Source organism: Mastomys coucha, unplaced genomic scaffold, assembly GCF_008632895.1.
Source record: "Mastomys coucha isolate ucsf_1 unplaced genomic scaffold, UCSF_Mcou_1 pScaffold22, whole genome shotgun sequence".
NCBI classification, from domain to species: domain Eukaryota; kingdom Metazoa; phylum Chordata; class Mammalia; order Rodentia; family Muridae; genus Mastomys; species Mastomys coucha.
In genome coordinates this window covers 175,815,471-175,841,884 of record NW_022196905.1, presented here as the reverse complement: position 1 = coordinate 175,841,884, position 26,414 = coordinate 175,815,471, and the positions used below count along the sequence as shown (strand labels likewise).

Genomic DNA, 26,414 nt, shown 5'->3' with positions numbered 1-26,414 from the left:
AACCAGGGTTAGAACAGAATAGGTTTAAAAAAAAAAAAAGCAGCCTTAAGTAGCTTGTTACTCAGAAAGTAACGATGTGCTCAAGAAGGAAAAGCAGGAAGCCCTGAGAGCCACTGGGGGGGTGTCTCTGCCACATCTGAGAAAGCTATGCGCCAAATAAATGCAGTGCTAAGTTTGGGGGGAAAAGTGTTGTTACTCTTTGCTGATGAGTGAGTGGCAAAGGGAACTTCTTGGGTCTTGGGTCATGGTAGTGCTAGAACTGGAAAATTGTATCTTGCAAACTATCATGGTAAAAGTTAGCTGGAGAAAATACTGACGGTGGTTTAGAGGGCGTCCATGAGAATAATTGCATGCTTGTGGCAAAGCTACAAGGACGAGAGGCAGCGAGGGAAAAAAGACGCTCCTTGACCAGCCGGTCAGAGTTCCCGTCACTCACTAGGGATAGGTGCTTGAGCAGGAGTATCATAGGAAGACTGGGAGGCATAAAACAGACCTCAGGGTTGAAAGATGCACTTAAATTGATATATTCCTGAGGAAAATTAGCTTTGCTTGTGACCTGATTAGCCTTAAACTATCCGAAGAGGCTAGTATGTGGCTCCACAGTAAAGCAATTGCACGAGGCCCTGGATTCCATTTCTAGCCCTTGTGGGTGGGAAAGGAGGAATATCTGTGTCCTTCTCACTTTCACACGTAACATCAGATAGGAAAGAAAGAGATTCTCTGTTGATTGGTTGCTACCAAGGTTTTGTCTGTTTCATTTCATTGAAATGATCTGTACAATGCTGGTTTATTTAAGGTGGAGAACAAAATACTATAGAATGGTTTGTAAAAGTCATTTTTTGATGTATCCAGAATCTTATTTAAGAAAGCATGACATCTCTCAGACAAGCAAATGAAGCTTTAGAGATTTAGTTTTGGCATTAGAAATGTGGGTTCTTGAAACTGAGTAACCCAGAGTGAGTTGTTAGTTTTAGGGATTTAGACCAGATGTCTCCCCTCGGTGCTCTTATAAGTAGCATGGTTTAAAGTAGCCTGGTGGGTAATAAGACTTTTTGGTTCATTCTAGCCTTTCTAATCCTGCAGCTAAATGATTTTCTCACTTTAAAGTCTTCTAGGCTTTGTGTGATTAATCAGTAAATGTACGTAGAAGCAATCCTGTTTCCTAATCATGGCCCTGGAGCCTCACTGGAGCAGCTTAGTAATTCATGCTGTTAGAGTCTCAGAGTCTGTCTGAGTAAAATGGACATGTGTCAGGAGTCTTTTACGTGCTACCAGAAACCCAGGCTCCTGGTGCCCCTGACTCCTGCTGAAGTAACTTTGTAAGCAAAACCAGGGCATCACACCAAGTGCAGAGGGAGATAGGAGCTTCACTGGGGCAGAGGGCGGCAGCAGCATACCCTCTCAGCTGTAGTGTGTAGCACGTGGCACCATGGAAAGTCTTCAATTTTCTTGTCTTGTGTAGATCCTAAGACAGATGGTCTGCAACCTGATAGCAAGGGCTCTGCTTCACACCATAGTGTTTCCCACATGGTAGAGGCCTTAAACCCATACTGCTGAATACATAATCCCCTAACAACTAAACCATCTAAGCAGTATTTCCCTTTCTCCACTAATAAAGGAGACGTGTCTGCAACAGCTTGTTTTTATATTAAGAATTAAAGTGTTGCCTTAAAGCCACTTAGCTAAGCAGTGTGACTTAAAGAGGGCTACAGAGAACAGTTATTGCACCTTCAGATTTGAGTCCAGAGAGATTGTTGATTCCAGTCATTCCAGTTTTGCTGGTTCTTGATGGAAACCATTGATGGCTTAGATTCAGACCAGGGAGCACGGGACTTTGAAAGGTAATGTTGCTTTACTTTTTTAAAGCATATTTATGTATTTTCGTTTTCAAGTCCTGAGACCTCTTATAAAGCACCAGTCTAATGAATGATAATCCTGACAATAATGTTAATAGTACCCAACACACACTCTATTCTCACTATACCAATCCTATTCCAAGACCTTTGTACTTAATACTCACCAAACAAACAAAAAATGCCAGTATTGCTGTTCACATTTATAACCAAAGAAATCCAAGATAGAATACGTGCTGATTTACAAAGAAAAAAAAATTCAGTAAACCTACTACTTGTAAATTTTTATTTATTTTAAATGTCTAAACCCTCTATTATTATTATTATTATTATTATTATTATTATTATTATTATATTATTATTAATACCTTTAGTAATCTTTATATCTGATGCAAATAGTGCATAAATTCTTGGGGGCTCCAAATCCTTTGCCCAATTGAGGAATATTATTCTTCAGCTACAGCCACTCTGAAATGCTGGGTCTAGTTTTGTCGTTCTTTAGAGTTGCAGAATTCATGTGTAGTCCACACTCCCTGCTTTTAAGATCTGTGTTAGCTTCCTCTGGTAGCAGCTTCCCTTTCCCACTCCCCATCAAGAAGTCTTCTGGATGCTAGAACCGATCTGTCTTACTAACTTCGAGAGAGTAGAGACAGTGACAAAGACCGACGGCAAATGCAAGCCTGAATCTGCACCTAGATTATCTCTCCAGTAGAGGCGCTGCTGGTTGGCACGATCATTCCTGGCCAGGTGTGGTGGCTTTCAGCACTTGGAAGGCTGGAAGACAAGTCTTAGCTATGGAGCATGTTTGAGAACAAATTAACCTACATGAGACCCTGTCACAAAGAAACAAACATCCTACTTGAGTCACTCCATACTGTTGCCCTGTGGATTTGTGGTACTTTAGCATGTCTGACCATCCTCATTCTCGATTCTAGAGTGAGGGGTTACATTTCCTTTGATTAATTTGAGCTCTCAACAGCAAAATTATTACTTGAGTTAATAAGCTTCTTGACTTACATACTATGTAAGGTGAGAGGAATGATGCTGATGTTTCTTGTTAATGGTGCATAGCTTTACAGTAAAGGATAAGCAGAGGGACCTAACCTACAGCATTGAAAGAACTGAGGCTGAGGCTGTACAGTGCTGCTGGGAGATAGAGTGGTTGGTTTGTGTGAGCAGGATGCTAGCTTCCATCCCAGCACTGCAGAGGGTAAAATAAGTACTGTGCGATCATTTTATAGATTGTGGGGTTTGCAGGTTATCTAGCCTGACCCTGAGTGAGGCAGGCTTAAGTGCTACACCTTCAAGGGAATGAGTTGTTTGCCTTCTTGACCATTCCAGGCATATCCAGAGTATCTCATCACCTACCAGATCATGAAGCCGGAAGCCCCTTCACAGACCGCAACGGCAGCAGAGCAGAAAACCTAGTGATTGCCCCTGGTAAAGGCCAGAGTGATTCAAACCTGCAACTGGATTACAGTGGATTGCTTCCAACAGAAAAATCAATATTATCTAAATCCCAACAGCCAAGAAATAAGCTGTCTGTCTTTTATCAAGCATTGCTAGAGTGACGGCGCAGAGTGGGTCCCAAGCACACTCACCTGCCCTGGTCCCTTTGAGGAAACGGCTGCCAAGCGGCCTTGAACTTGTCTCAGGCCATTTACATTGCAGTTACCCATTTCTGAAGCAAGATGCTTTGCTCAAGATGTAGAGATGGGAAAAGAGAGTATGCTGGCTTACACGTTCTTGGTTCATACACTACATTTTCTTTGTTGTGTTTGGCACATGTGTAACAGACACATGTGATGGGCTCATTTTTTAATTTTGCCAAACATGTTTGTTGATGCCTATTGTTGTCATTGTTGTTACTTTGAAAATGAGCCAGTGTCTTCCTGGGATATTTTGCACAGAGTCACACTGACTAAAAATCATTAGCAATCCAGCCGGAGCTTCTGGCCGAGCAAGACACTGTTCCCATGTCCCTGTTGTTAGATTTGGTATCTCTGCTTCTTGTGAACATAAAGGAAAAGCAGCAGTATTTAGTTTCCTTTTATGAGGTGCCCCATCTTCCCATCTTAAAAGGAAGGGCACAAACATCTCTTTGACCTAAAGAGTCAGAGCGAGGTGGACCATTTGCTCTTTGCTGTCCGCAAGGTTCTCAGGACCATGCTGCAGATGTCAAAAGAGGGCCAGGGGAAGGTTTAATGGAGGTGATTAATTCCCTGGTGGAGTAGCTAGAGAGCTGGGGGTTGAGGGGAAGTCCAGTGAGGAGGAGGGCGAGTGAAGCCCAGGGCTCTGGCTGCACCGGCAGACCTGGGGATGTCTCAACAAACACTTTAGAATCGTCTCCCCTGGTGTTACTTTTACTTCCAAAGTCAGTGTCCCAGCATTTTACTCTCCTCTCTCTTTAGTTTAGAAAGCCAGGATTCAAGCCCTACGTGATAAATATGCACAAATACAAGGACATTTTGTTTACTCCTGATCTGACCTTTATCTTGAGTAGTATATGTCAGATAGTTTAGAAAGATCCTTTCTCTCAGTTTTTGAACCATTTCTTCAAAGTTCTTAATACAGTTGGACAAAGAAAACACAAGTTGAAACCAAAGGCAGTTTGACCTATTTTTTTAGACACCGCTGATAGAGAACCATTTCTTTGTGAAAGTGCTGCTTGTAATGGCATTTGCCAGGTGCACAACACTGAGCAGAACCACGCTTCCTCCTGTTCCCTATGGCCCTTAACTGAATACTGAATTGAATGCATTACTCTAGGTTCTACTCAGCTCTGAAGCAGAAGTCATACATACAGAGAGAAACAATGTGACCCACTTAACCATTTCAATTGGAAGGCTGAAAACAATTTAACTTTTTATTTTTTAATGCAAGCATATTAAACTGTGATCATCTTCATTTCCCTGTCTTGAAGTACACATTTCTCTTTTTATTTATTAAATTTTTGTTAGCTTGAGTCCAGTGCTAGAACTAGGCATCCAGTCTAGTGTGAATATTATAGTTATATCTTGAATGGGTTCTTCAAAATGAAGTCAAGAATTAGCCTCAGTTTTCCCTTTTGTTGATGTTTCAGTGGCCTGAGCTGGGTGTTTGTGGTTTTGGCTGCATGTTTAATAGCAACTAGAGTACCCCATGCAGAGCTTCAGAATGCCATGTTGGCTCAAGAGCTCTTCTCCTTCATTCTTTTTTTCATTCTGTTAACAAAGGGTTGAAGAAATTGGCATCTGTGTAGCTTTAGTAGCTATAATATATATGTTATTTGGCCTGACCTGAATTAGTTTAAAATGCTAAACACAGCTGTGATTTTAATTCAGTAACAAGTTACTATGGTATAGTAAAACAAACTAAAACATGAGCCTCCGCCAACCAACCTCCATTATCCGGGCCTCACCTTGAGGAGTCCATCTTGTTTCCCTAAACCACCAGGGCTGTGTGTCTCATGTTCTGAGCTAAGTAAAAACACTGTAAGGAAGCCTTGTGTAGTGCCAGCGGTCTTATAGTGACTCACAAAATGCACATAAATGAGTTGTTTAATAAGAATCAGTCTGAAAAAAAAGGAAAAAAAATTTAAAATAAATGGTCCATAAAGCTAATAGGTATTTTCAGAACTTGAAAACCAAAGGTATCATGAGTATATTCAAGGGGACAAAAAGGCGATTGTTTAGGAGTTCCTTGTACAGCAACATAGACTCTACAAGAGCCCTCTGGAATAGAAAGAAGAGCTTGGCATTTGGCTGGCCTCTGTTTGATTTCTTATATGTGCATTATTTAGAACTTCTGGCAGGTTTGGAACTCCAGCTTCCCTGCAGAACCACAGAGAGAAGGCAGGTGTCTCCCAGCTCTTCCAGGCCTTTGCCAGAGACCCGACAGTGCCAGTTTACCAGTTTGGCCAGCTTGGATACTTAACTCAGGCATAAAATAAGCAAGCGCTCTGGGCATGTCTGCCTGTACCTTTGCTTCTCCCCAAACTGCTAACCTAGTCTCAGAAGATGCTCCTGTGCTCGCTCCATCCACCTTTTTCCTTTCTTCATCATAAGTCTTACATAGGAATCCAGGTGTCCCTTACTTTCATATCAATATGGAACTGAGCTTAGTCCTCACCCACTTTCTGCTCAAAAGATTCTGCCAGTTTGCTAACAGATGGCAGCATGGAATCCAGTGTTTCAGTTCTATGCAAAAACATATTGGCAGGACAGTCTGGATTCTGACTCTGCTTTCCTTTGCTCACAGAACTCTGAGCAGCCTAAGCAGAGGAGCAGCACTAACATCGCCTGGTGAGGGCAGCCAGCTCCCCTGAGCCCACACTTCTGACTGCACGCATAGCTCGCTGAGCCCCACACTTCTGACTGCATACATAGCTCTTTGCTGTTGGAATAGTACAGGGCACTTGGAATATAGAGAGAAGTACTTGAATATGGCAAGCAAAGCAGCATATGTTAACATTTATTATCCTATATATTATTACAAACAGATATTATTAACATGTGGCTAATGCTAGAAAACAGCATTAGAATGCAGTGCATTGTCCCTGTTTTCCTCTACTGCAGTATATGCCCAGTTGCATGAAGGGTACTTAGGCATTGTTCCCTCTCCCCTTGTAAACAGTTGTCTTTGAATTCCTATAAATGAATGGCCTTGTAAACAAAAGTATCTATCTTTAAGCACATCTCGCTGTCCTGTCCCCTTACTGTGTTTCTGTTGGGCCGATCCGATCATCTTGCATAGAGCTACAAACTAGAATCACTCAGCAAACATTGGGAAATGACATTAGAATGGATGTTTTCACGTATCAGATTTGAAGTTAAGGCAGTTACACAGAAATGAGGGTGATTGTGACAGTGGTATTCAAACAATTGCTGGCTACATCTAGCACATGAAAACGATCACTTAAAAAATGCCGCCCTAAAAAAGTGAAGCTGCTTCAGCCAACTTAGGCATTCTGCAGTTAATAGACAATTATGTATTTCCTGTTTGAAAAAGCCTTATCTATGGCAGAAACTTTTTAACCTTTTCTAATCTAGCAGTGAAACATGAATCCACTTCTTAATATTTGAAATGTGTTTGTGAGTGGGCGTGTCTGTTCATTTCATACCTGATAAGTGTGTTTTATGGGGTATATTTTATAAGTAATATTGTCACATTTAGTGGAGTTGATATAGCCAGTCAGTTCCAGTTTCTCTCACCAAAGTTCTTTAGGCTCCAGGTCACCTGGTTTGGAGTAACACTGGTGGGATTTCCAAACTTGTGTGGGGATTCATAGTATGTGGTACTGTGTAGAGTCTGAGTGGTGTGGAAGTTGTTTTTTAGTCATTTTAAAATATATACACATGAAACTTAAAACCTGTCGGAAGCTAAAGATTTTATGTCTTCTATAAGATCCAGTATGATGAGGTTATGTGGCCAGTTTTATACTAATAGAGTTCTGCAAAATTGAGGTGACACTCACCCTGTAGAGGGAGTTGTCACACATGCACACCCCAAACACACACACACACCCTCCCTGTACACTTCCTAGCTCCTTTCCCTCCTTCCTTTCAGAGCTTTTCTTATTTTTCAGAATGCTTTTGCTATCCTTCTCAAGTGGCCCTAGATGCCCTTTGTTAACTCAGTTTGGTGGTGGGGTATCCCTGAACCTCTCTCCCAGTGTGCAGAAAGGAAAGCTAGAAAATGCTACAGTAAATGAAGGAAAGGAACCGAGAGTTGTGACCGAGGTGACCATGTTGTATAGTAAATGTATTCACTACCCAGAACCCTGAAACTCGCCGTGTGTGTAAGGCCTGCTTCCGCTCCCTCCCAGTGTTCTAAGCTCATCTTATCTTTGTGGTAGTAATATTTGTCCTTAATACCTACAAAACTAAAAAGGTACTTTGATTGACAAGGTCTCTCAAGAACTTACAAACCCAGCTTTGAGGAAATCTAGACTGCTCTGACAACAGCATCTGGAGTTATAATAGTCATTTCCTTCCTGTAGCGTCCCAGTCTGTGTAAATAACCAGTGGAGTGCCCTTTCATTTGTTGCTAGTGTTCTCTTTGTTTTTCCGGTCTCTGTGACCCACCAGTGGCAGGGGTTCCAGCTCCGCCTTCTTTTCTTTTGCATCTGTCCATCTGTAGGCTTGTCAGACAAAATACAAGATGCCCAGTTAGATTGGAATTTCAGGCAGTTTTCTAGCTCAAGTATATTTCATATTTGACATCTGTGCAATTTTTTAAAAGTTCATTATCTTATCTGAAACTCAGATTTTGACTGAATATCCTAGATTTTTGTTTTCTATGTAGTTTTTCTAAACCTGATTGTCCTAGCAGTTTGATCACAAAAGAGGCTCACAGCATGGAAATTCTCTGGTCTTTATAGTTTCACTTGGAATGGAAGACTTTTTTTTTTTCCCTCGCCTTCTACTTATTTCTAAAAGAGGGTATCAAGGAACTTAACCAGCCTTCATGGTGGATTTCTATTTAAAACGTCTCTGTGATTATATTTAACCTGTAATTGTGCTTTGGCTTAATGTCTTCAGTACTTGTAACGGATTAATATTCAATAAAAACATTTTAAAGTACACTGTGTGTGTGTGTGTATGTGTGTGTAGCATTCAGCTTAAGTGTCGCCTGCTTCTCTGTCCTTTGTTTATGTCAGCTTGGCCCTCTGCATCTGCAGCACAGACCTAACCTGTCAGAACTACAGTGACAGTTTCCTTTCCTTGTCCCAGTGACATTGCAGCTTGAAGTTCCTTAGCACCTGGAAGCCCACCGGAAGCCATGGAAAGAGCAATAGCAGGAGAACCTTCAGGAGAGTCTCCCTGAGGCTAGCTCATAGGCCCTCCCCGCTAGGACAGTCGGAGGAGAAAGGTTCGGTACACACCACGGGAAATACTCAAGGTCTAACAAGCTCAGTGTAGCTTACTAACCTGCAGCCCCTAAGCGCTTAGGAAGCTGAGGCAAGAGGATCAGGAGTTTCAGGCCAGCTTTTGGCTTACATAGTAAGACCTACCACCTCGTCCCCAAGGAACAAAGGACTTTTCCATCTCCCACCGGTGCTCAGGCCACATGTCATGATCGTGAAGCTGGGTGTGTATCCATAACTTGTGTACCAGGATCGTCAGAGTTACAGACATTAGCATTGTCATAGTTTGTGTGAACCTATAAGGTAGTTCAGATGGGTTGATGGAAGGTAGCGTACCAAGGGCACAGACAAACAGAAGCAATAGGGAATTTCGAGCTGCAGGCGTAAATGGACGTGTCTTTATAATAGTTAGCTAGGTCTTTGGACCATTTGTGTGGGGTCCATATCCAGGTAGACAGACAAGGGAACATCTTACTGGGTGGTAAATTTTAAAGCAGCAGTCTCGTTTCTCTTGAGACTGCTGGCCGTTTGTGTAAAGTGCCATGAGCCACTAGGGGTCAGGCTCTGAGTAGTCATGGCCGAGTGAGATCTCAGCTTGAAGTTCCTTAGCACCTGTAAGACCACATGGGAGCTGTGGAAATACATCAATAGCAGGAGAAACTTTAGGAGACTTCATATGGAACCATGGTCATGGCCTGGTGTCTAGAAATTTTGCTTTCAGGGTTTTTTTTTTCCGATGTTTCTCTTCATGCTCTGTGTATGCCGTCACTAAGCAAAGAACCAACCCTGAAAAGTCCTTTTAATCTCCATTTCACAGATAAATTTGAAGGTAAAATGGCAAAATATTTTGTATATCAGATTACCTTCTACTATAGAGCCTAAGTACCAGGTGTTGTATGCTGTCCCTGGTTGTACATGATGCTTATTTAGATGGACACAGAGAACTGAAACAGCTGGTGCTGGTGAGTGACAGTCTAATGTCATCGGTGTCTCACATGAAGATCAAGTGTAGACAACACCCCCAAGAACCTTTTCTTTTGCCTCTGTTAGGATGTAGGGGTGGTCAGACCTGTGCACCAAATGGCAAGAACACTGTGGAGTGAACAGCTTGGAATTCCAGCAGCTCAGTATGTAAGCCATGATAGCCTGACCGCACTCTGTGTGTGTGTGTGTGTGTGTGTGTGTGTGTGTGTGTGTGTGTGTGTGTGTGAGACATGACTAAGGAGGAAGGCGTGAACGTTTCCTAGGACTGAGGAGGTGACTGGCAAAAGCAAGTGCCCAGCTATGGGTAGAACCTGGTTTTAACACCCAGAACCCATGTAAAAGCAGTAGTGTATGTAATACTGGTGCTCCAAGAGGAGAGACAGATGGAGACACATCAATCCCCCAGAAGCTCACAGGGCAGCTGGGTGGGAAAAAAACGAGAGAGACCCAGCCTCAAGGTAGAAGGCAGTTGAGGTTGGCTTCTTATCTTCACATGTAACATCCTGGTCTTCACACACAGGAGTGTACACATACATATTTACACACAAGGGTTTTTTAAAAGTCACTTGCTAAACTGGATTTGTCCCTTAACGGAAATTCCAACCAAAAAAAAAAAAAAAAAAAAAAAATCCCATAGATCTAAAGAGGAGAAGCAACATTTTCTTTGGCACCAATTTTGAAAAGTGGGTAGCAGTGTGCTGTGGATTGACCTTACATTCTAGAAAGACACTTTGTTCTCACTCAGCTGCATCCCCAGTGTGAACAAGTTTTGCTTTTTTAAGACAGGGTTTCTGTGTAGCCCTGGCAGTCCTGGGTCCCTTTGTGTACTCAGAGATCAGCATCCTGAGTCTTGGGATTAAAGATATCAGTGAAAACTTTTTAAACTTCCGGTATCTACAGTGCTTTGGTGATTGTGGCCCAGCGTGTCAGGTTAGAGCCAGCATGTTCTCCTTAGAGTGTTTATAACCCTTAATCATTATCCTGGTCCATTCTAGCTTTATAATCATAACGCCGAAGGAGCACACAAACCTATTAGACATAGCAAAAATTAAAAGCTGGTACAACCAGTTAAGTTGGCAAGTATGGAACATGTTGATTGGATTTCTGTTAGATTTATTAAGATTCTTGACATTCTTTTCCTGGCACAGAATTGATTTATACAGTAGGGCCGAACAGCTTTACAATTCTGTATATAAATGAAGTATCAAATATGAGGAAATTGGTATGGAACTGTTATAGAAGAGAGGACTGTGGGCTGTGGAGAGGACGCCATGGAGAAAAACAGGGTGTCCCATGTGCCATTAAACCTTCAGAATTCCAAAGCAAGTTCTATGAAAACTCTATTAAGTGGGAAGACTGTCTGCAAAAGTTATTTATTAGTTGTACCCAGATGGTGTGTGATAAGACAGCGGTATAAACTGAAGCGTTTTTGGAGTACCAGTATCTCCAAGCAACTCCCCACCAACTCCCTTAGACTGAGCAGTCTAAGGCTGAGCTGTCTAAGGAGTTCCCAGGGACTGGGGTGCAGCAGGGATCCTGGTCTACATCACAGGAAAGAATAGGAAGGCAGGAAAGGGCACAGAGTGGCTGGGAGCAGGTATTAAAGATGCACACTCGAGTCTCTTAATGAGCTCTTAGATGACCATCGTGGCCTTGGAAGGATGTTATCTTTGTTATAACCAAGCTGAAAAATGATTAAGAAAAGCTCAAATGGGCTGGTGTAATGGCTCAGCGGCTAAGAGCACTGGCTGATCTGCCAGAGCTCACAACCATCTATAAAGAGATCTGATGCCCTCTTCTGATCTGATGCAGCTCTACAGGCAAATGGTGTACTCACATTAGAAAAATAAGCTCGTAGTACTAATAAAGTTTATAAGGTCTGTCTGTGCAGCCAATTTGCCCAAAACTCTGCAGGATTAAGATGCCTCCTGCCATCTGGAGTCGCCTGGTTCTGTGACTTGCTAACCGGAGGATCTTCTTCTGCCGGGTTGCCTCAATTTCTTATCTTTAAAATGAGCATTCTTACTGTCTCGTAGAGTTGATGCGATAGCTAAAGTGGCCTTTTTAATCTAATCTGAAAACTGGCTCTGCTCCTGTCCCCAGTCTCCCAAGAAAAAGCACAGCCAATTAGAAAGGGGATTAGAAGAAAGCAAATCTATCCCCACTCTAATCATTGTCAGCCAGACCAGAGCCCAGGGTGCTGCCCCGGTACAACAGAATCAAAGGAAATCGACCCTTAAATTCTGGCTGCTCCTTCCTGACTCAGTAAGGTGGCAAGTTCCAGAAAGTTAGGGATGCCAAAGGAAACTTACCGGCTAGTCTTGAGCTTGCCGGGTGGCCCAGGTTCTCCAACACTCTCACACTGAGTGCAGTGGAGTGGGTAAGACACGGAGGCCTGGCCCCACAGTCGCAGTAAAGTCAGCTTGCTTTGAAACATAAGGAGGAATGGATATCTCTATGAATCAAACTCGAGTGCTGTTTCTGGGGGAACTAGTGGGGACACTATGTGACCGACCACTCAAGGGAAGGTTGAGTCAGCTTCTCACTGAAGTAAGTTTTTAGAAAGTATCAGAACACAAGTGAACATGTGTGTGTGTGTGTGTGTGTGTGTGTGTGTGTGTGTGTGTGTGTGTTTCCTGGGACCACGTGCATGCCACAGGTGCACATGTGGAGGTCAGAGAAAGCTTTGTGGAGCTGGTTCTCTCCTTCCTAACTCAGGTCATCAGGCTTTTGGAGGGTGACCTGCTAAGCCATACAGCTAGGTAGGCTGCTTTTTCCAGAAGGCAGAGCGCATGCTGCCTGGACACTACTGGCTCCTGGGGCTGCTGCTGCCTGGACACTACTGGCTCCTGGGGCTGGAAGCATCCCTTAGGGAACAAGCAGCAACAGCTTGCCTCTACAGGCTCTCTTCCTTGCTGTACTGGGTACACAGACCTCTCTGTACCTTGTCTCTAATCCCTTTCTAGGTGCTTTTACCTGTCCATCTATTGAACAGATTCTGTTCCCTGCTACCAGCCGTCTCTTCCCTCATGAGCTCCCTTTTCCAAGTGGAAAGCTCCAGGACAGCCATTGAGTTATTTTTTTCCATTCAGAAAGTCCTTCTACCTCAAAAATTAGATGCTTCTTTTGTTCTACCTCACAGTCGTCATCTCTCCCCAACGCCCTGCTATTATGAGAGTTCAGGGGATAGTTAAGAGGCCGAGGTTGGGTACTCCAACCAGTCCCTAATGGGGAGGTAGCAGATGTGTCCTGTCCACTCGGTGCACTGTTAGAGCAGAGAAAGACTTACCTTGATTTCCTCCCTCATGTTGCCCTCCACATTTATTCCTCTAAATGAAGAGTGTTCTTCCCCAAATCCTGATAAGATAAACTATAACTAGCCCCTCTTATCCATGAATATACCATATGCTATTTTCCCACAACGTTGTCTGTTGTCCATAACATAGGTGCACCTTACCCATCCCTACAAGTTTATTGTAGTCATTTTATTTTTAATTGTCATTTTAAAAACAGATTTTTGTTGAGGCTGGAGAGATGGCTCAGCAGTTAAATGCACTGGCTGCTCTTCTAGAGGTCCGGAGTTCAATTTCGAGCAACCACATGGTGGCTCACAACCACCTGTAATGGAATCTGATTCACTGCTGATGTACATGAAATATACATAAAATAAGTATGTTGTTTATTGGCACTTCTGTATATGAAGGAACCTTTTTTTTTCAACTTTGTAATTACTGAATTTTCTTATTGGACTGGTGTCTCCACGATGTTTATGATATAGTAGGAAAATATTACTATTTACAGTTTAGAAAAGCTATACCAATGGAGTCAGATAAAAGTGTGGTTTAGCATGTGGTTTTGCAAACCATACCTTGTTTTCTCACTCTAGCCTTGAAGCACTTAATTGCTTATTTTCCAGCCTTAACATACTAGGAAGCCTGAACAATGACTTCCGATTCTTTGAGCCTCAGACCCTGTGTAGTAATTCCTCACACATTCTTCTTTTATAGCCCTCTTTGCTTGCGTTTATGTGCAAACACTGGCCTCTTCCCTTGAATCTCTCATCTTCATCTCCTATGCTTCCTACAGTAGCTCCCTGCAGAGAAAAGATACCCGATGCTCATTCTGACTCTTCAAGGTACCCGCCCCCTCTCACCTGTCTCCCAGGGCTCTACCACCAGCTGGTGGTCTCCACTGCAGGTGCTAAGGGGGCAGGATTACCTTAGGGCCCAGTCCAAGTTCTAACAGCAACCAGCGAGAGTCCACAAAAGCAGAAATGGTTGAAAATGTATTTATTTTTCTTCAAATGATCTTTTTTCAAGCAATAAATAAAAACAGACATGTTTGACTCTTCTAAAAAAAAAACAATGTACATCCTACAGAAATACAAGCATATCAAATGTAGAAATGACACCACTCAGAAAGATGGGGCTATTTACACAAGTTACAAGTATTGCATTGTTATCTTTCTGAAGTCCCTTGAATGATTTGTGAGCTCTAAGGAAGGGTGGGGCACTAGAAGGAGGACTTCAGAACAGACACATACTTTCTCCATCTTTCTTGCAGACAAAGTTTAAGGAAATACATCAACATCCAGACACTATATTGAGCTCACTCACGATGCTCCACAAATTGGTTCCCGTTCAGGGGCTTGCTGAAAAGAAACCACCCCCCATCCCTCAGCCGGCTGCGGAGAATGGGACCACACTAACACTGTTACAAAGCCCAGCTGTAACATCTGTTTCACAAGCTAGCTGTGTGCTAACAAGACCTGGCTTTCACCATCCTGAAGCAATGGCGTCTCCAGGACTTGGGCTGTAACCAGTGAAAGCACATAGGAACAATGTAACAGTGGTGTCCGGGTCCCACCCACACAAGCCCTGGTTTATTTGGTCAAGGGTCACCTAGATATGAGGAGTTAGTTTAAAGGCTACCGGGGTGATTATGATGAACCTATATGAACTATTGTTATTAATGCCACAGGCTTCCTTGGCCATCGCCCAGTCCCTTCCTCCTGCCTCCTTCCCAAGGACTCTCAACCCCTTTCCTTGGTTTCCCCAGCCTTACTGAAAGCCAAGAACCAGAGCACAAGGTCTCAGGGGCAAATGGAGCTGAGAGCTGCTTGCCGCCTGCTCTGCTCACCTGTGTGCTCCACCCCTCAGCCTCACAAACACCATGGATGATGGAGCCAAGATCCCCGGGGAGGATCTTTCCAACATTCCAGAACCTCCCATCACCAGAAATCAGCTCCTGGCTGGGATATTGTCTTTCAAAACTAACCATTAGGAATGACGGTCTTCATTAGAGCTATTGCAAGCCAAAGAAGGTGGTCTGGAGAACTTTTTTGTCAATCAAACCAATGTCCTACTTTCTAAGAGTTTTGGGTCTCATGCTGTTACAAAGTACAAAAAAAATGACTTTATAAATAGCCCCTTGACACTGTCATAGGAGGTTCGAATGAGGAAGCGGGGAGGGATATTTGGAGCTCTTGCTGCCTGTGTGGTTGGGATCCAGTCTGGGAACTAGGACACATTTGGCAAGCACTCATCTAGAAAGAGAATGTAGTCTACAGGCTGTCTGCTCTCCAGGTGCCCTTTACCTTCTCGGAACCCAGGACTTAGACGGACGTCTAGCTACGAAACTCATTTCATCTAATTCCTCACCAAACATGAAGCAGGGGGCAGAAATGGAGGACCATGCCACTAGGCATAGGCAGTCCACCATTGCGGAGCTCAGCCCCGCTATGCCTTCAACCAAGGGGCAGTCAGAGAAGCAAGCAGGGCACCCCTCACTTCTCACCCAAAGGCAGAGTTTGACACAGGTCACAAGTTCTACCAACACAGGTTCACATTTCATGGACGGGAAAACCATGAACCCGGGCTGTCTGGGGTTCTGGATGAGAAAGCATTCCATCGCCATGTGACATGGAGGCCTGAAGTTACATTTTATGCTCAAGGTGTTGGAGAGGGGGAGGGGGATGGGACCATGCTCGTGACCTCTAATCTGGCACACCCCCACGAAACTGTCTCCCAATACTTCAGATGAAACAGGGTCCCTCCCCACCCTGCATCTTCCCCCCAGAAAACACACTTATTTCTCCAAAGCCATTCCTCCACTTGGAAAGGCTCCTTTAAAATGATGTTAGCCCAGTCAGAACCCAACATGGCTCGTAAGTCACCAGGCATCAGTAAATAGGAGCTGACATCCAGCCCCTACCCTTTGCTCTCTCACGCGTCCAGACTTTTATTCAAAAGGAGGGCTTTTCAAAATATTCACTTGACAAGGATTTCGTAACAAGAATTTCTTGGTATGTATACTTCAAGTAAACTCCTAAAACTGAAACACCCAATTTATCCAAGAGAGGGAGATTCGTTTTTAGTTCATCTTCAGTGATCTGGTTCTGATCTGGCCTTACCAAATGATTCACGACAGGAATATCTGAACGGCACCCAGTTTTCCAGGAGCACCTTAGAAAAGATGGCATTTACCACTGACAATGTCCAGATCCTAGGCCAGGCTGGAAGAAACTGCTCTATCCACAGCCAAATGAACCACTAGAGAGAAAAACCTCACGTGGTGGGATCAGCCGGCCCAGGAGCCAGCTGCAAACGTGACCAACCATAAGACTTTTTTTCTTGCCAGTCACCCGGCCTGCTTCTTAGGGGTAACAATGCAAGATGGTAACCATGGTGACCACCAACCCGCCCACTCCCCTCATTGCCAGCACACCTGCGTGTTTCTCTGCTCCACTGTGTGACCTCAACAGAAATATAGCCCAAAGTCACCAGAGTCCTGCGCACGGGGGCTGAGCTTCTCAACGCCCATTAAACTAATTATCCAGTTGACCACTAATTAGAATGCTGTGGCCTAGAAGGATCTAGAACAAAACTCGGGTGAGTTCAACAATAGAAGGACAAACACACAGAACCAGGCACTTTTCTGGCAAACTCATTTTTCTCCTCTTTCCTTTCCCTCTCCACTTAATTAGATTGGTTGGGCGCATTTGCCAGGATCTGTGGGTTTCATAACTTTCCAGCTTGATTGCTTTTAAAAATAATAATAATAATAGTGAGGTAAATTTCTACCTGCAAAGTAAAAACTGACACACACACCAAGTCTCCTCTGGCGGCGGAAGCAGCCGTTATTGCTCTGTGTTGGAGTGTTTAGTTGTGTTTGTTTTTAATGTGTATTCAAAGTCGTTATTGCCATTCTAGCTGGCCCTGTCGTCGGCCAAGGAGAAATGGATAGGGACGGAGCATGGTCACCTGATCCCCCACTGGTCAGTCCCTATTCGCTGCTCACATGTGGCCTGCACACTGGCTGGGGGCCGACTCTGGCCTCGGTGTCCCGAGGCTAGTCCTAACAGCTGGGGGAGGTGGTGATGGGGCTGTGCAGGTACGGCAGGTTACTGGGGGCCGCGTGCACACCCACAGACACAGGGAAGCTGAAGACGAACTGCGAGGTGGGGGTGGGCGTGGCTTTTCCCCTCTCCCGCAGGGGCCCGGAAGGGCTAGCAGCCTCTGCGGCACAGGACGTGGTGAGCACCTGAGACTCGAACTGCAGCAACTGGCCCATGAAGCTGAAGTTGGGCGAGATGATGCTCCGGCGCTGCTTGACGAATTCGAAGGCCTCCTCCAGCCTCACCCGCTTCTTCATCATCAGGTAGGCCAGGCAGATGGTGGCTGATCTAGAGATGCCGGCCTGGCAGTGAACCAGCACTCGTCCTCGGCAGTCCTTCACTGCGTCTGCGGCAGAAAGTGCGACGCGATTAGGGTCCTTGGCGGACTTCAGGAAATCGCCACTAGCAGACGCATGTGGCAGAAGTCAAGGCACGTCAGTGGGGGAGGCACGCGATACTACGGAAGGTCCCCTACGCTTGACAGAGGAGGAAGACCGAGAATCCCACTCACCCTAATGGAGATTTTAAACAACAAGATTTTTAAAGCAGGGAAGTCACATGGCAGAGCCATCAGATCAAAGAGAACAGTGACTCCAATCTCTCTTCTGACTTCGTCTCCATACAAAAGGCCTTACTTTGTACACACTCGAAGCCATGCAAGGAAGTGACTGGCTCTCCAGCCAGGCCTGGATAATGACTTCCAATTCCCACCACACAAGCCCTCGAAAGTGGCCAGGGACTTCCTGGTACTTAGGTTGAAATCCCCACAGGTTCAGGGCTGGGGGAAGACCCTGAAACCTACAGGAGGGGCAGCCCCATGCAGAGGAAATTGATTAGCTAGGGGCAGGCCTTGACTGCACCTGTCACCAGCTCTTCCCCACAATGACAGACTACATCCTGCTTAAACTGCAAGCCAAAGTCAATCAATGCTCCCTTTAGTCGATTTTTATCAAATATTTGATGAGAGCAGTGCCAAAATACAAAGGGAGTTATCACAGAGAAGGAACTTCAGCTGGGGAAGTGCCTCCATGAGGTCCAGCTGTGGGGCGTTTTCTCAATTAGTGATCAAGGGGGTAGGGCCCCTTGTGGGTGGTGCCATCCCTGGGGCTGGAAGTCTTGGGTTCTATAAGAGAGCAGGCTGAGCAAGCCAGGAGAAGCAAACCAGTAAAGAACATCCCTCCCTGGCCTCTGCATCAGCTCCTGCTTCCTGACCTGCTTGAGTTCCAGTCCTGACTTCCTTTGGTGATCAACACCCATGTGGAAGTAAGCTGAATAAACCCTTTCCTCCCCCCCAAAAAAAGAAAAAAAAATCCCCACCAGCAGCCCCTGGGTCCCCCCCGCCCCCCGAAGTCGGGAGGGCAGCCTACCGATGTACTCGATGGCTTCCATGAACCAGGAGCTGATGTCAGCCTTGTGGTTATCTTCTACGGGGATGCACTTGTACTGGTAATGTCCCTCAAAGTGATTGGGGCAGTCTGAGGAGACGTTCAGTAGGGCTGTGATCCCCAGAGCGTCCAGCATGTCCCTGCGGGCAGCGTGGTAGGCACTGCCGAGGTAGAGGAAAGCGAGGATCTCCACAGGACCCCCCTGCAGCAAAGAGAAGCAGGAAGACATCGGCAAAAGAAATGTGAGTGTCAGCAACCAGGATGCGGGGCAACCAGGATGCGGGGCGAAGTGCTGGAGCCAGGGACGGACGGTAAGACAATCCAGGGTGGCTTTCTAGGCCCTGGGGCAGGAACCCGACAGGCAGAGCTTTTCTGGCTCTTCCTTCAGAGCTTGATTTCTGCGGGACTCCAGTGGGCGGACATAAGGTACGGTGGTCAGGTCTTGTGGGCACCAGCCAGCCACCTTCCCGTGACAACCGAGGTAGGACACTAACCATAGGGCATACTTGGCCACACTGGGAGTTTACACTGCGGATGGGCCTGTTTGGTTGGGTAAGTCTACAATGAACACATCTGAGAGATGTCTCTGTGGACAAGGAGAGATGGCAGCATGATGGGATACTTTATGGACAGAGACGGTGGACTCTCTAACTTCATCCCCAGTCCACCTGACTGGAAGGGTGGGTGGCCATGTCTTGAAGCAGTCGCTCAAGTAGTTCCTCGTTCTCACACACTGCGTGATCTGAAAACCCTGCTGGGGCACTACTACACATACCTGGTCGTGCAGTGGAGTCCCACAGGAGCTGCAGCCCAGGTCCAAGGACTCACTGGTGCTCGGGGGTACGGGGGGTGGGATGGCGGCCAGGGCCTTGGTTTTAGAGCAGAATTCTGGGTACTCGGAAGAAAACCTCTCGTAGCCACCTGTAAAGGAGAATATGGTTTGGGTTAGTAGAGACAGAACCAGTAGGAAAGGACAAACAATCTCACCAGGCTAAGGGGAGCTGTTGGCTCCTTCGGTGCCACTAGGTGGCGCTGTGGGTCTAGAGATAATGACGGCCGGAGCATCCCCCGCGCCCTCACTCCCCCCTCCCCCCCAGGTTTGCTTGGTCAGAGGACTTTATCAAGGATGAAAGGATGCTAGGAACTCTTGTGTATTTTTTATCTCTTTCCATAAAGCTTTTCCAAAGAAATATGTACACGGATGTGCCTGAGGGACTACCACGTACAACTAGGGACCCATGAGCACTTAGGCAGCCAGCTAACTAGTCGCGCCCTCTCCTGGCCTAGTGAAGATTCCTGCCAACGCCAATCCCTTCAGATGTGGGAAAGAATCGGAGGTGGGTCGAGGAACTCCCTGACAGGAGCCCTTCCTTCTGTTGGAGCAGCTACCACAAGCACCCTCTCCACAGGACCACAAACCAGAGGAAACTGACCTCCATGCACAAACCAACCCTGCCACAGAGGTTGGAGCAAGGAAGGATTTTTTTTTCTGACCTGAGTGTGGATGAGGAGCCCGGCAAAGTTTATCAGTGAGTCTTCTGTGGATGGAAAGGTTTCGAAACAAAGATAGTGCCAGTTATCTGGTAGAGCTGGGTGCTGTCCCACAAGGACCTGAGGCCAGGTGTGGAAGAGTAGGAACCTCCAGGACCAGAAAACTATGACCAATTCAAAACAGCCTGCACGCCAGGGATCAACCACTGTCATAGAGGTACCCACACAATGGGCTAAAATGGTAGGTGCTTATGTAGGTGGCTAGCTCCTTCCCTGCGCTGGCCCTGCTAGAAAGGCACCTCTAACACTGTGCTTTCCAGCTCTTCGACTACCAAAGGGGTGACATGTGAGTCACCCCTTTAGTCAAGGGGGGGGGCTAAATCCCAACCCTAGAACACTGCTTCCTGCTGCTTCTGAGATAAAGAAGAACTCTCGGCCACATCACAGGGCTTTCAGAAGCAGGGAACCCATTTTTTCCTCTCTGACCGGAGGTTTTGCTAGCCCCCCTCTCTCTCTGCTCACTCTCTCCGGATATAAAAGGATATCTCTGTGGTCAAAGTTCTTCCTGCTGAGTCACAGTGACCTGAGGTGGAAAAGCCTGCAGACCTGGTGCTGCCAGCTATGGATATTCATGGTCTCAGTGGCCATAGCACCCAAAGGGCAGGGCTCCCTCTCCCTACCAGTATAAATCCTTCTTAAAGCAGATGAAAAAGGCAGGGAGATTAAGGAGCAATGAAGGTCTGCCACCAAAGGTCCTTGGTCCCTACCAAGAAACTGGTCCACAGCCCCCATTAGGGATAGCAGACTGGCTGAACACCTCCACCAATAAAGGTCATTTGCCCTCCTGTATATTTCTGTAAAACTTCAAATTTTTAACCATCCATTTGTCTATTAACATCCATTTAAGCAATCAAAACATTTTTTTTAAGAAAATGAACAACAGTCCCTGACGAAATGCTTTCCACCCAGAAGACAGGCACAACCTGCCTCACTTAAAAATAAAGAGGGAGAGGGGAGCCCCGGCAGCCCAGATTCCAAGGTCACAAGGCAGGCCTCTCCAGACAGCCTCGGGGCAGGAGGAATGTTCCCACCCTTCTCATCACGGAAGGGGTACAGGACCCGCTGGCCTGAAGGTCCAGAATGGACTCTGCACACAGATTCCATCCCAGCCTTCTGAGTCATCGGCTGTGCGCCCACCCTACTTCCGCCCTCCTCTGACCTCTCATAGTCCCTTGCTCCTACTCGGTAGGTGATTAATCTCCCCTGGCACTGAGTTCCCAGGCACCTTGGGAGAGGTCTGTCTTTGGGACGCTGCTGCTGCTGGTTTCTATGAGGACCAAGTGGGGGCTGCGCAGGAAGGACCATGTACAGGTGAGTTGTCACCCACACAAAGGAAGAAGCCGGAAAGATCTTGCCTCGCCTGGCTATGCCGCTGTTAAGCCTTTTGGATGAATCCTTAATTACTAAAAACTAGATACCCCAAACAGAAGGTAGTTACTTACTATATGTGCCAAGCGGCCACTGAACAAAGTGTGAAGAGCACCAGAGTTATGCATACAGCATACAAGGAAGCCACCTGGGGTCTCTCAGGCAGGTTAAGGGCAGGGGCCAGCATTCACCGTGGCAAGCTTGAAGCCAGACTTATCATCAGGAGCCTCTGCCCATTCCCACTGAGCGTTCCCGTGGGAACACTGCAGGCATCCGCATGCCCATGGGCGATCCCAGAGTACGCTGGCAGGTATACTCCGGCCCAGGAACTGGCGTTTCCAGTGAGCATTAGAGGCCATGACCCGCACTTCGAAGAAGCAAACCGAGTAGTACAATGTGCTCATTTTTAAAAGCATGTCAGTTTAGAGAAGGCCCAGTGGGGTACATGTGACCTTCTTCCTGATCATGATGTAAACTCGCGCGCGTGCACACACACACACACACACACACACACAAACACATACACACACACCCCTTTTCCCCTCGGGCCCTCCTAGCTAGTAACCCATCTTCATGCAAGTACCATAATAGCCACAGCGCCTCTGAGGTAAAGAACTAGTTTCAGATGAGCCAAGTTGTATCCAAAACTTAACTCCACTGTACCCAGAAGGGGCCAGATTTCCCCTGCACCTCGTGCATTCTGTCCAAAAGTGGAATCGGGACATGGTCAGCCTGGCCATCTCTCAGAGGCATCGGGCATCTTCTTAATACAATTTCATAACCTACGCCAATGAACCTCAGGCTGTTTTTCCTATGTCCTGGTGAATGTAAGTCATTTCATTAACAGACTTCTTAAAGGTCTTCTTTAAGAACAGACTTCCTAATGCTGGGGCTGTGGAGCTCAGTGGTAGAGTGCTTTTATTAAACAGCATGCTGGTTCCTAGTACACAAAACAAAAACAAACAAACAAAAAAACCCAAATATCAGCCGGTTTTGCTGCCGCACACCTCTAATCCCAGGCACTCAGAAGGCAGAGGCAGACAGATCTCTTTTGAGTTTGAGGCCAACCTGATCTACAAACTCTACAAATGGAGTTTCAAGGCAGCCAGGACTGTTACACAAAGAAACCTTGTCTTGAAAAACCATAAATAAAAAGAAATAAAAATTAAAAAAAAAAAAGGAAGAAAATCAAAGAATAAAGAACTTATTTCCAGTGCTTATTACCTTTCAACCTGGAAGTCAGAAAAGGGAACTTAGGCCGGGCTTTCTTGAGGCTTGCTTTGAAAGGCGACTACATCTCCGGTTAGCTCCATGAATCTCCTAGCCATAAATCCCCAGCTCTGGTGGGCTGCCAGGCCAGCCAGGAGTGGAGATCATATCCATGGAAGTGCTTTACAAGGGCCTGCTGATTGGTGCTGGTAAACCGCCATAATAGGGTTCCTCCTTGAGGGGAGTCATGGGGTGCTGACTATGGCTGGGGATCTTAATGAGGCTGCCACGTTTCCTATATCTGATCAGTCAATACTGAGACTACCACCTGAGCCTCACTCTTGCTCTGGCCCAGAAAGGAAGTCTAGGTTGTCTGAAGGTCATTAGTCTTTGGCAACTTCCCTTTAAACAGTCTTCAGATGACCAAAGTGAACCCCTGACGTTAGAATTCCCAAGCCAAAGAGCCTGTTCTTCCCAGGTCAGTTGGCTGAACCACCTAAGGAATCAATTCTCAACCTGGGGGTCTTGACCCTTGGAAGGGTGCGGGGTAAGGTTGAAGGACCCTCTCACAGGGTAGCCGATCAGATATCCTGCATTATCAGATATTTATGTCACAATTCATAACTAAGAAAATTAGTTATGAAGTAGCAATGAGATAATTTTATAGTTGGGGGTCACCACAACATGTATTATAAAGGGTGGCAGCATCAGGAAGTTGAGAACCACTGCCCTAAGGCCTTACTTGAGAACTAGATCTTTCTTGCAACCCCTCCCAGGCCTCCTCCCACCCTAACTGCTCTGTCCAGCAGACTGGCTTCTCTCAGAGTCACTTGACTTCCGGCTATGTTCCCTCTCTCTGCCAGGAACTGCCTCTCACAGGAAGGAAATTAGCTATCCAGTTTTACAGGTTTGGTGTATTTAAAGGGATTTCTTGGCTCTTTAATGACCACCTTTTCCTACAAGATAAGAAGCCCTGATGGTCTTTAAAAGATAAAGGAGAAACTCCACCGACCCCACGCCCTGTCTTTAGTTACTTTTGTTGCCTGGAAGCATCCACTCACTGCCAAAGTCGTACTTTCTCTGTTCCTTGTAACTGTGTAGCTAATGCTGTTAGGCTTAAGTTAAGACCTATCTTTGATAATTCCAACTCTTTCCCTCTCTGGAGCACTCTGTTCTATTTACAAATAGAAAAAGGCCAGAAGTCTTCCTCCCTCTGAAAGTGTAAGCAGGCCCCTGAGCTATGCCCTGGAGAAGCCCCAGCTATGCACTGGGAAAGCTGGAGAGAAAGCCAGAGAAGGAGACCAGCAGGCACCAGCAGAGGTCCTGGGTGAGGACAAGGCCTCCACTCAACTCAGGGTGAGGCCCAAGACCCGGACAGGTAAGTTTTACCTAAGAGGAAGTAGACAGTCCAAATGACTATAGCTCAATAGCTCAAAACAGCCCCCTGCAAAATTTTGCAATCGGGTTTGAATAAGAACTTAGGTCATATGGTAAACTCTACACAGGAGGGAAAATAAAATTGCACAAAGAAGGTCCTGTGTGGGGAGCAGGTTGGTCAAGAACTCCTGATCCAGCTGCCTCCGCCTCCCAGGTCTGGAGATCACAGGCATCCACCACACCAGGTTGAAATTATTTGTGTGTGACAGATTGATTTGTGATTGGGGATACTGGCCTTAAAAAAATATTTCCATTAGGATAAGCTTTTTTTTTTTTCCTTTTAAAAGGCAGACAAATCTAAAATTCCAACCCAAACATTTATGGAGGTTAAGAATCTGAAACACGTAAACTGAGATAAAATCTGAAAAACATACACATTTTCAGAACTGTCCCTAAAATGCCTTATAGAATTTTAAGTTAAAGTATCCCCATGATTTTTACTCACAAAAAGGAAACGTAAGATTTCTAGTATTTACCAAACCTCGATCAGTGTATAAGATTAACAATAGTTTAGCAAAGTTGGAAAAAAAATCAAGTAATCATCCTTTTAAGAGACAAGAAAAAAAAAAAAGGAAAGCCAATTTATTTTAAAGGCATGGGGGGGGGGGCAAGCGCTCTGGCCTGAGGGTGTGGGGAGGGGGTGGCCTGGAAGGACATCACTTCTAAAACGGTTATTTTCTCTTCCCTATCCCAAGAATGGTGGACACCCACTGTCTCCACTTGCCTACTGTCTGCCTCCTCACTCCACCAGCAGAAGGGAGCTTGTTCTCTCATACCAAGCCACATTTCCCAGGGGCGGGGGAAGGCGGAGGGGGCGTAGGTTTGCTTCGTTCCTATGACTGCCCCCTCCTAGAGCAGACATCTCCTTGCTGCTCTCTTTACCAAGGCCTTTCAATAGCTGGCAGACCGGAGAAGAAAGGACGAGGATGAGGTCGTGGCTCAGCACACACACATCCACAGAAACTAAGGCTGACAAATGCTGGTATCTCTACAGGACAAGGGGAAACATATCCCCATCCCCCATCCCCCCCACCCCACCCCCCGCACACATTATCGCGCTAGGCTCTTGCTTCCAAGGGCGGCTGAACTTCTGTCTAGAAGAGGGGGTGAAGGTGGGGTAGCAGCTGTTCCTGAACAGATGAAAACTAAGCAGTCCAGGCCTCGATGAGCGTCACCTCAGAGGACTAGGAAGAAGGGGTGATTGATCCTCCAGGCCCAGAAGGAGGTGGAAAGCGGGGCTTGAAGGAAATGCGGCCTTTCTGTGGGCCAAGGCACCCATTAGGGATGGGACTGTCATTTTGCCCGGAGGCCACCTGTCCGGTCCAGTCTTACGTCAATACTCGCCCTGAAGCACCTTTCAGAACCGGTCTGGCCTCATAGCCTCCAGATCCGAATCAGGACCGGTACAGTGCCGCAAGCCATAAGGTTTAACATTGAAAATAAGCCTCCCTCCCTAGGCACTAGGCCGGCCCGGGAGCCTGCGCCCCGGAAGGAAGCCTAAAGCCTCAGGATCTAGGCGGCTGCCGCTCCAGGGCGGTCCTACTCGGAATTCTTCCAGGAAGAAAAACAAAACAATCCCTGACTCCACGTGGGGCTGAAAGGGACTCCTGAAGCCAGGGTTGGAAGGCATGGGCCCCGACTGAGGAATCCAAAGGCCGAGGAACCCAGGACAGCCTGGGACTTTCACCCCGAAACAATTTCACCTTTCCCACCCTCGCGATCTCGATTCAGGGAGAGCTGGCCGCCTGGAGCCTAGGCAGGACCCCGCCGAGGAAGGGACTCGGGACCTGCGCCTGACCGAGGGCTCCGGGTACCGCGTGGGGCCGGATTCGGACCGAGGGGCGGTCTCGAGATCGGGAACCTGTGTTCCTGGCCGTCACCGTCTCCTAGAGCGTTTTAGGGAGACGATTGAGAGACTGGGGCTCGGCTGGAGGAGCAAAAAGCGGCCCTCGCGGAAAAAGAAAGAAAAGTCAGGGAAAAAAAAAAAATGGCCCTGGCAGTTCAGTCTCAGGTCAACAGCAGCATTTCCCCAGCAGCTGACGGGTCAAATGGTCAGGAAACAACTGCGGAGAACAAAGCCCCCCGCTGTTCCGCAGGGCCAGCCCGGCTCGCCCGCACCCGGCCGCTTTCCGATGCTGGTCGGAGAGGGCAGGAGGAGAAAGGGTTTCTCTTCCCGGCCTCCCTTCCTTGGGGAGGACAAGATACCAAGAGGAAAAGTCTGGTGGAGGGGGCGAAGAGCCTCTGCAGGGAAATGGGTGGCTCTTCGAAGGCGGAGGTGGAACTAACCTCCGGGTTTTGGAAGCTAAGACCCCGACCCGCGCGAAAGAATGCGCGGAATGCGGTGGCCGGAGGTAGGGGTGCGGCGCAGCAGGGGGCGCCCGACC

At 46.6% G+C, this 26,414-nt stretch overlaps 2 protein-coding genes across 3 annotated transcripts in view; one reads left to right on the top strand and one right to left on the bottom strand.

Moving 5' to 3' along the window:
• Window positions 1-8,416, top strand: part of Tnks (tankyrase) — a 159,981-nt gene extending 151,565 nt beyond the window's left edge. For both annotated transcript variants that reach the window (XM_031339532.1, XM_031339533.1), the window contains exon 27: window positions 3,195-8,416. In XM_031339532.1, coding sequence (XP_031195392.1) covers window positions 3,195-3,281 — 87 coding nt within the window. In that variant the 3' untranslated portion in view covers window positions 3,282-8,416. The remainder of the gene's footprint in view (window positions 1-3,194) is intronic.
• A 5,544-nt stretch (window positions 8,417-13,960) lies between these two features.
• The window catches only part of Dusp4 (dual specificity phosphatase 4), a 14,288-nt gene continuing 1,834 nt past the window's right edge, over window positions 13,961-26,414 (bottom strand). The window contains exons 2-4 of the mRNA XM_031339531.1: window positions 19,241-19,386; window positions 18,448-18,667; window positions 13,961-17,426 (exon numbers count right to left, since the gene is read on the bottom strand). Coding sequence (XP_031195391.1) covers window positions 17,041-17,426; window positions 18,448-18,667; window positions 19,241-19,386 — 752 coding nt within the window. The 3' untranslated portion in view covers window positions 13,961-17,040. The remainder of the gene's footprint in view (window positions 17,427-18,447; window positions 18,668-19,240; window positions 19,387-26,414) is intronic.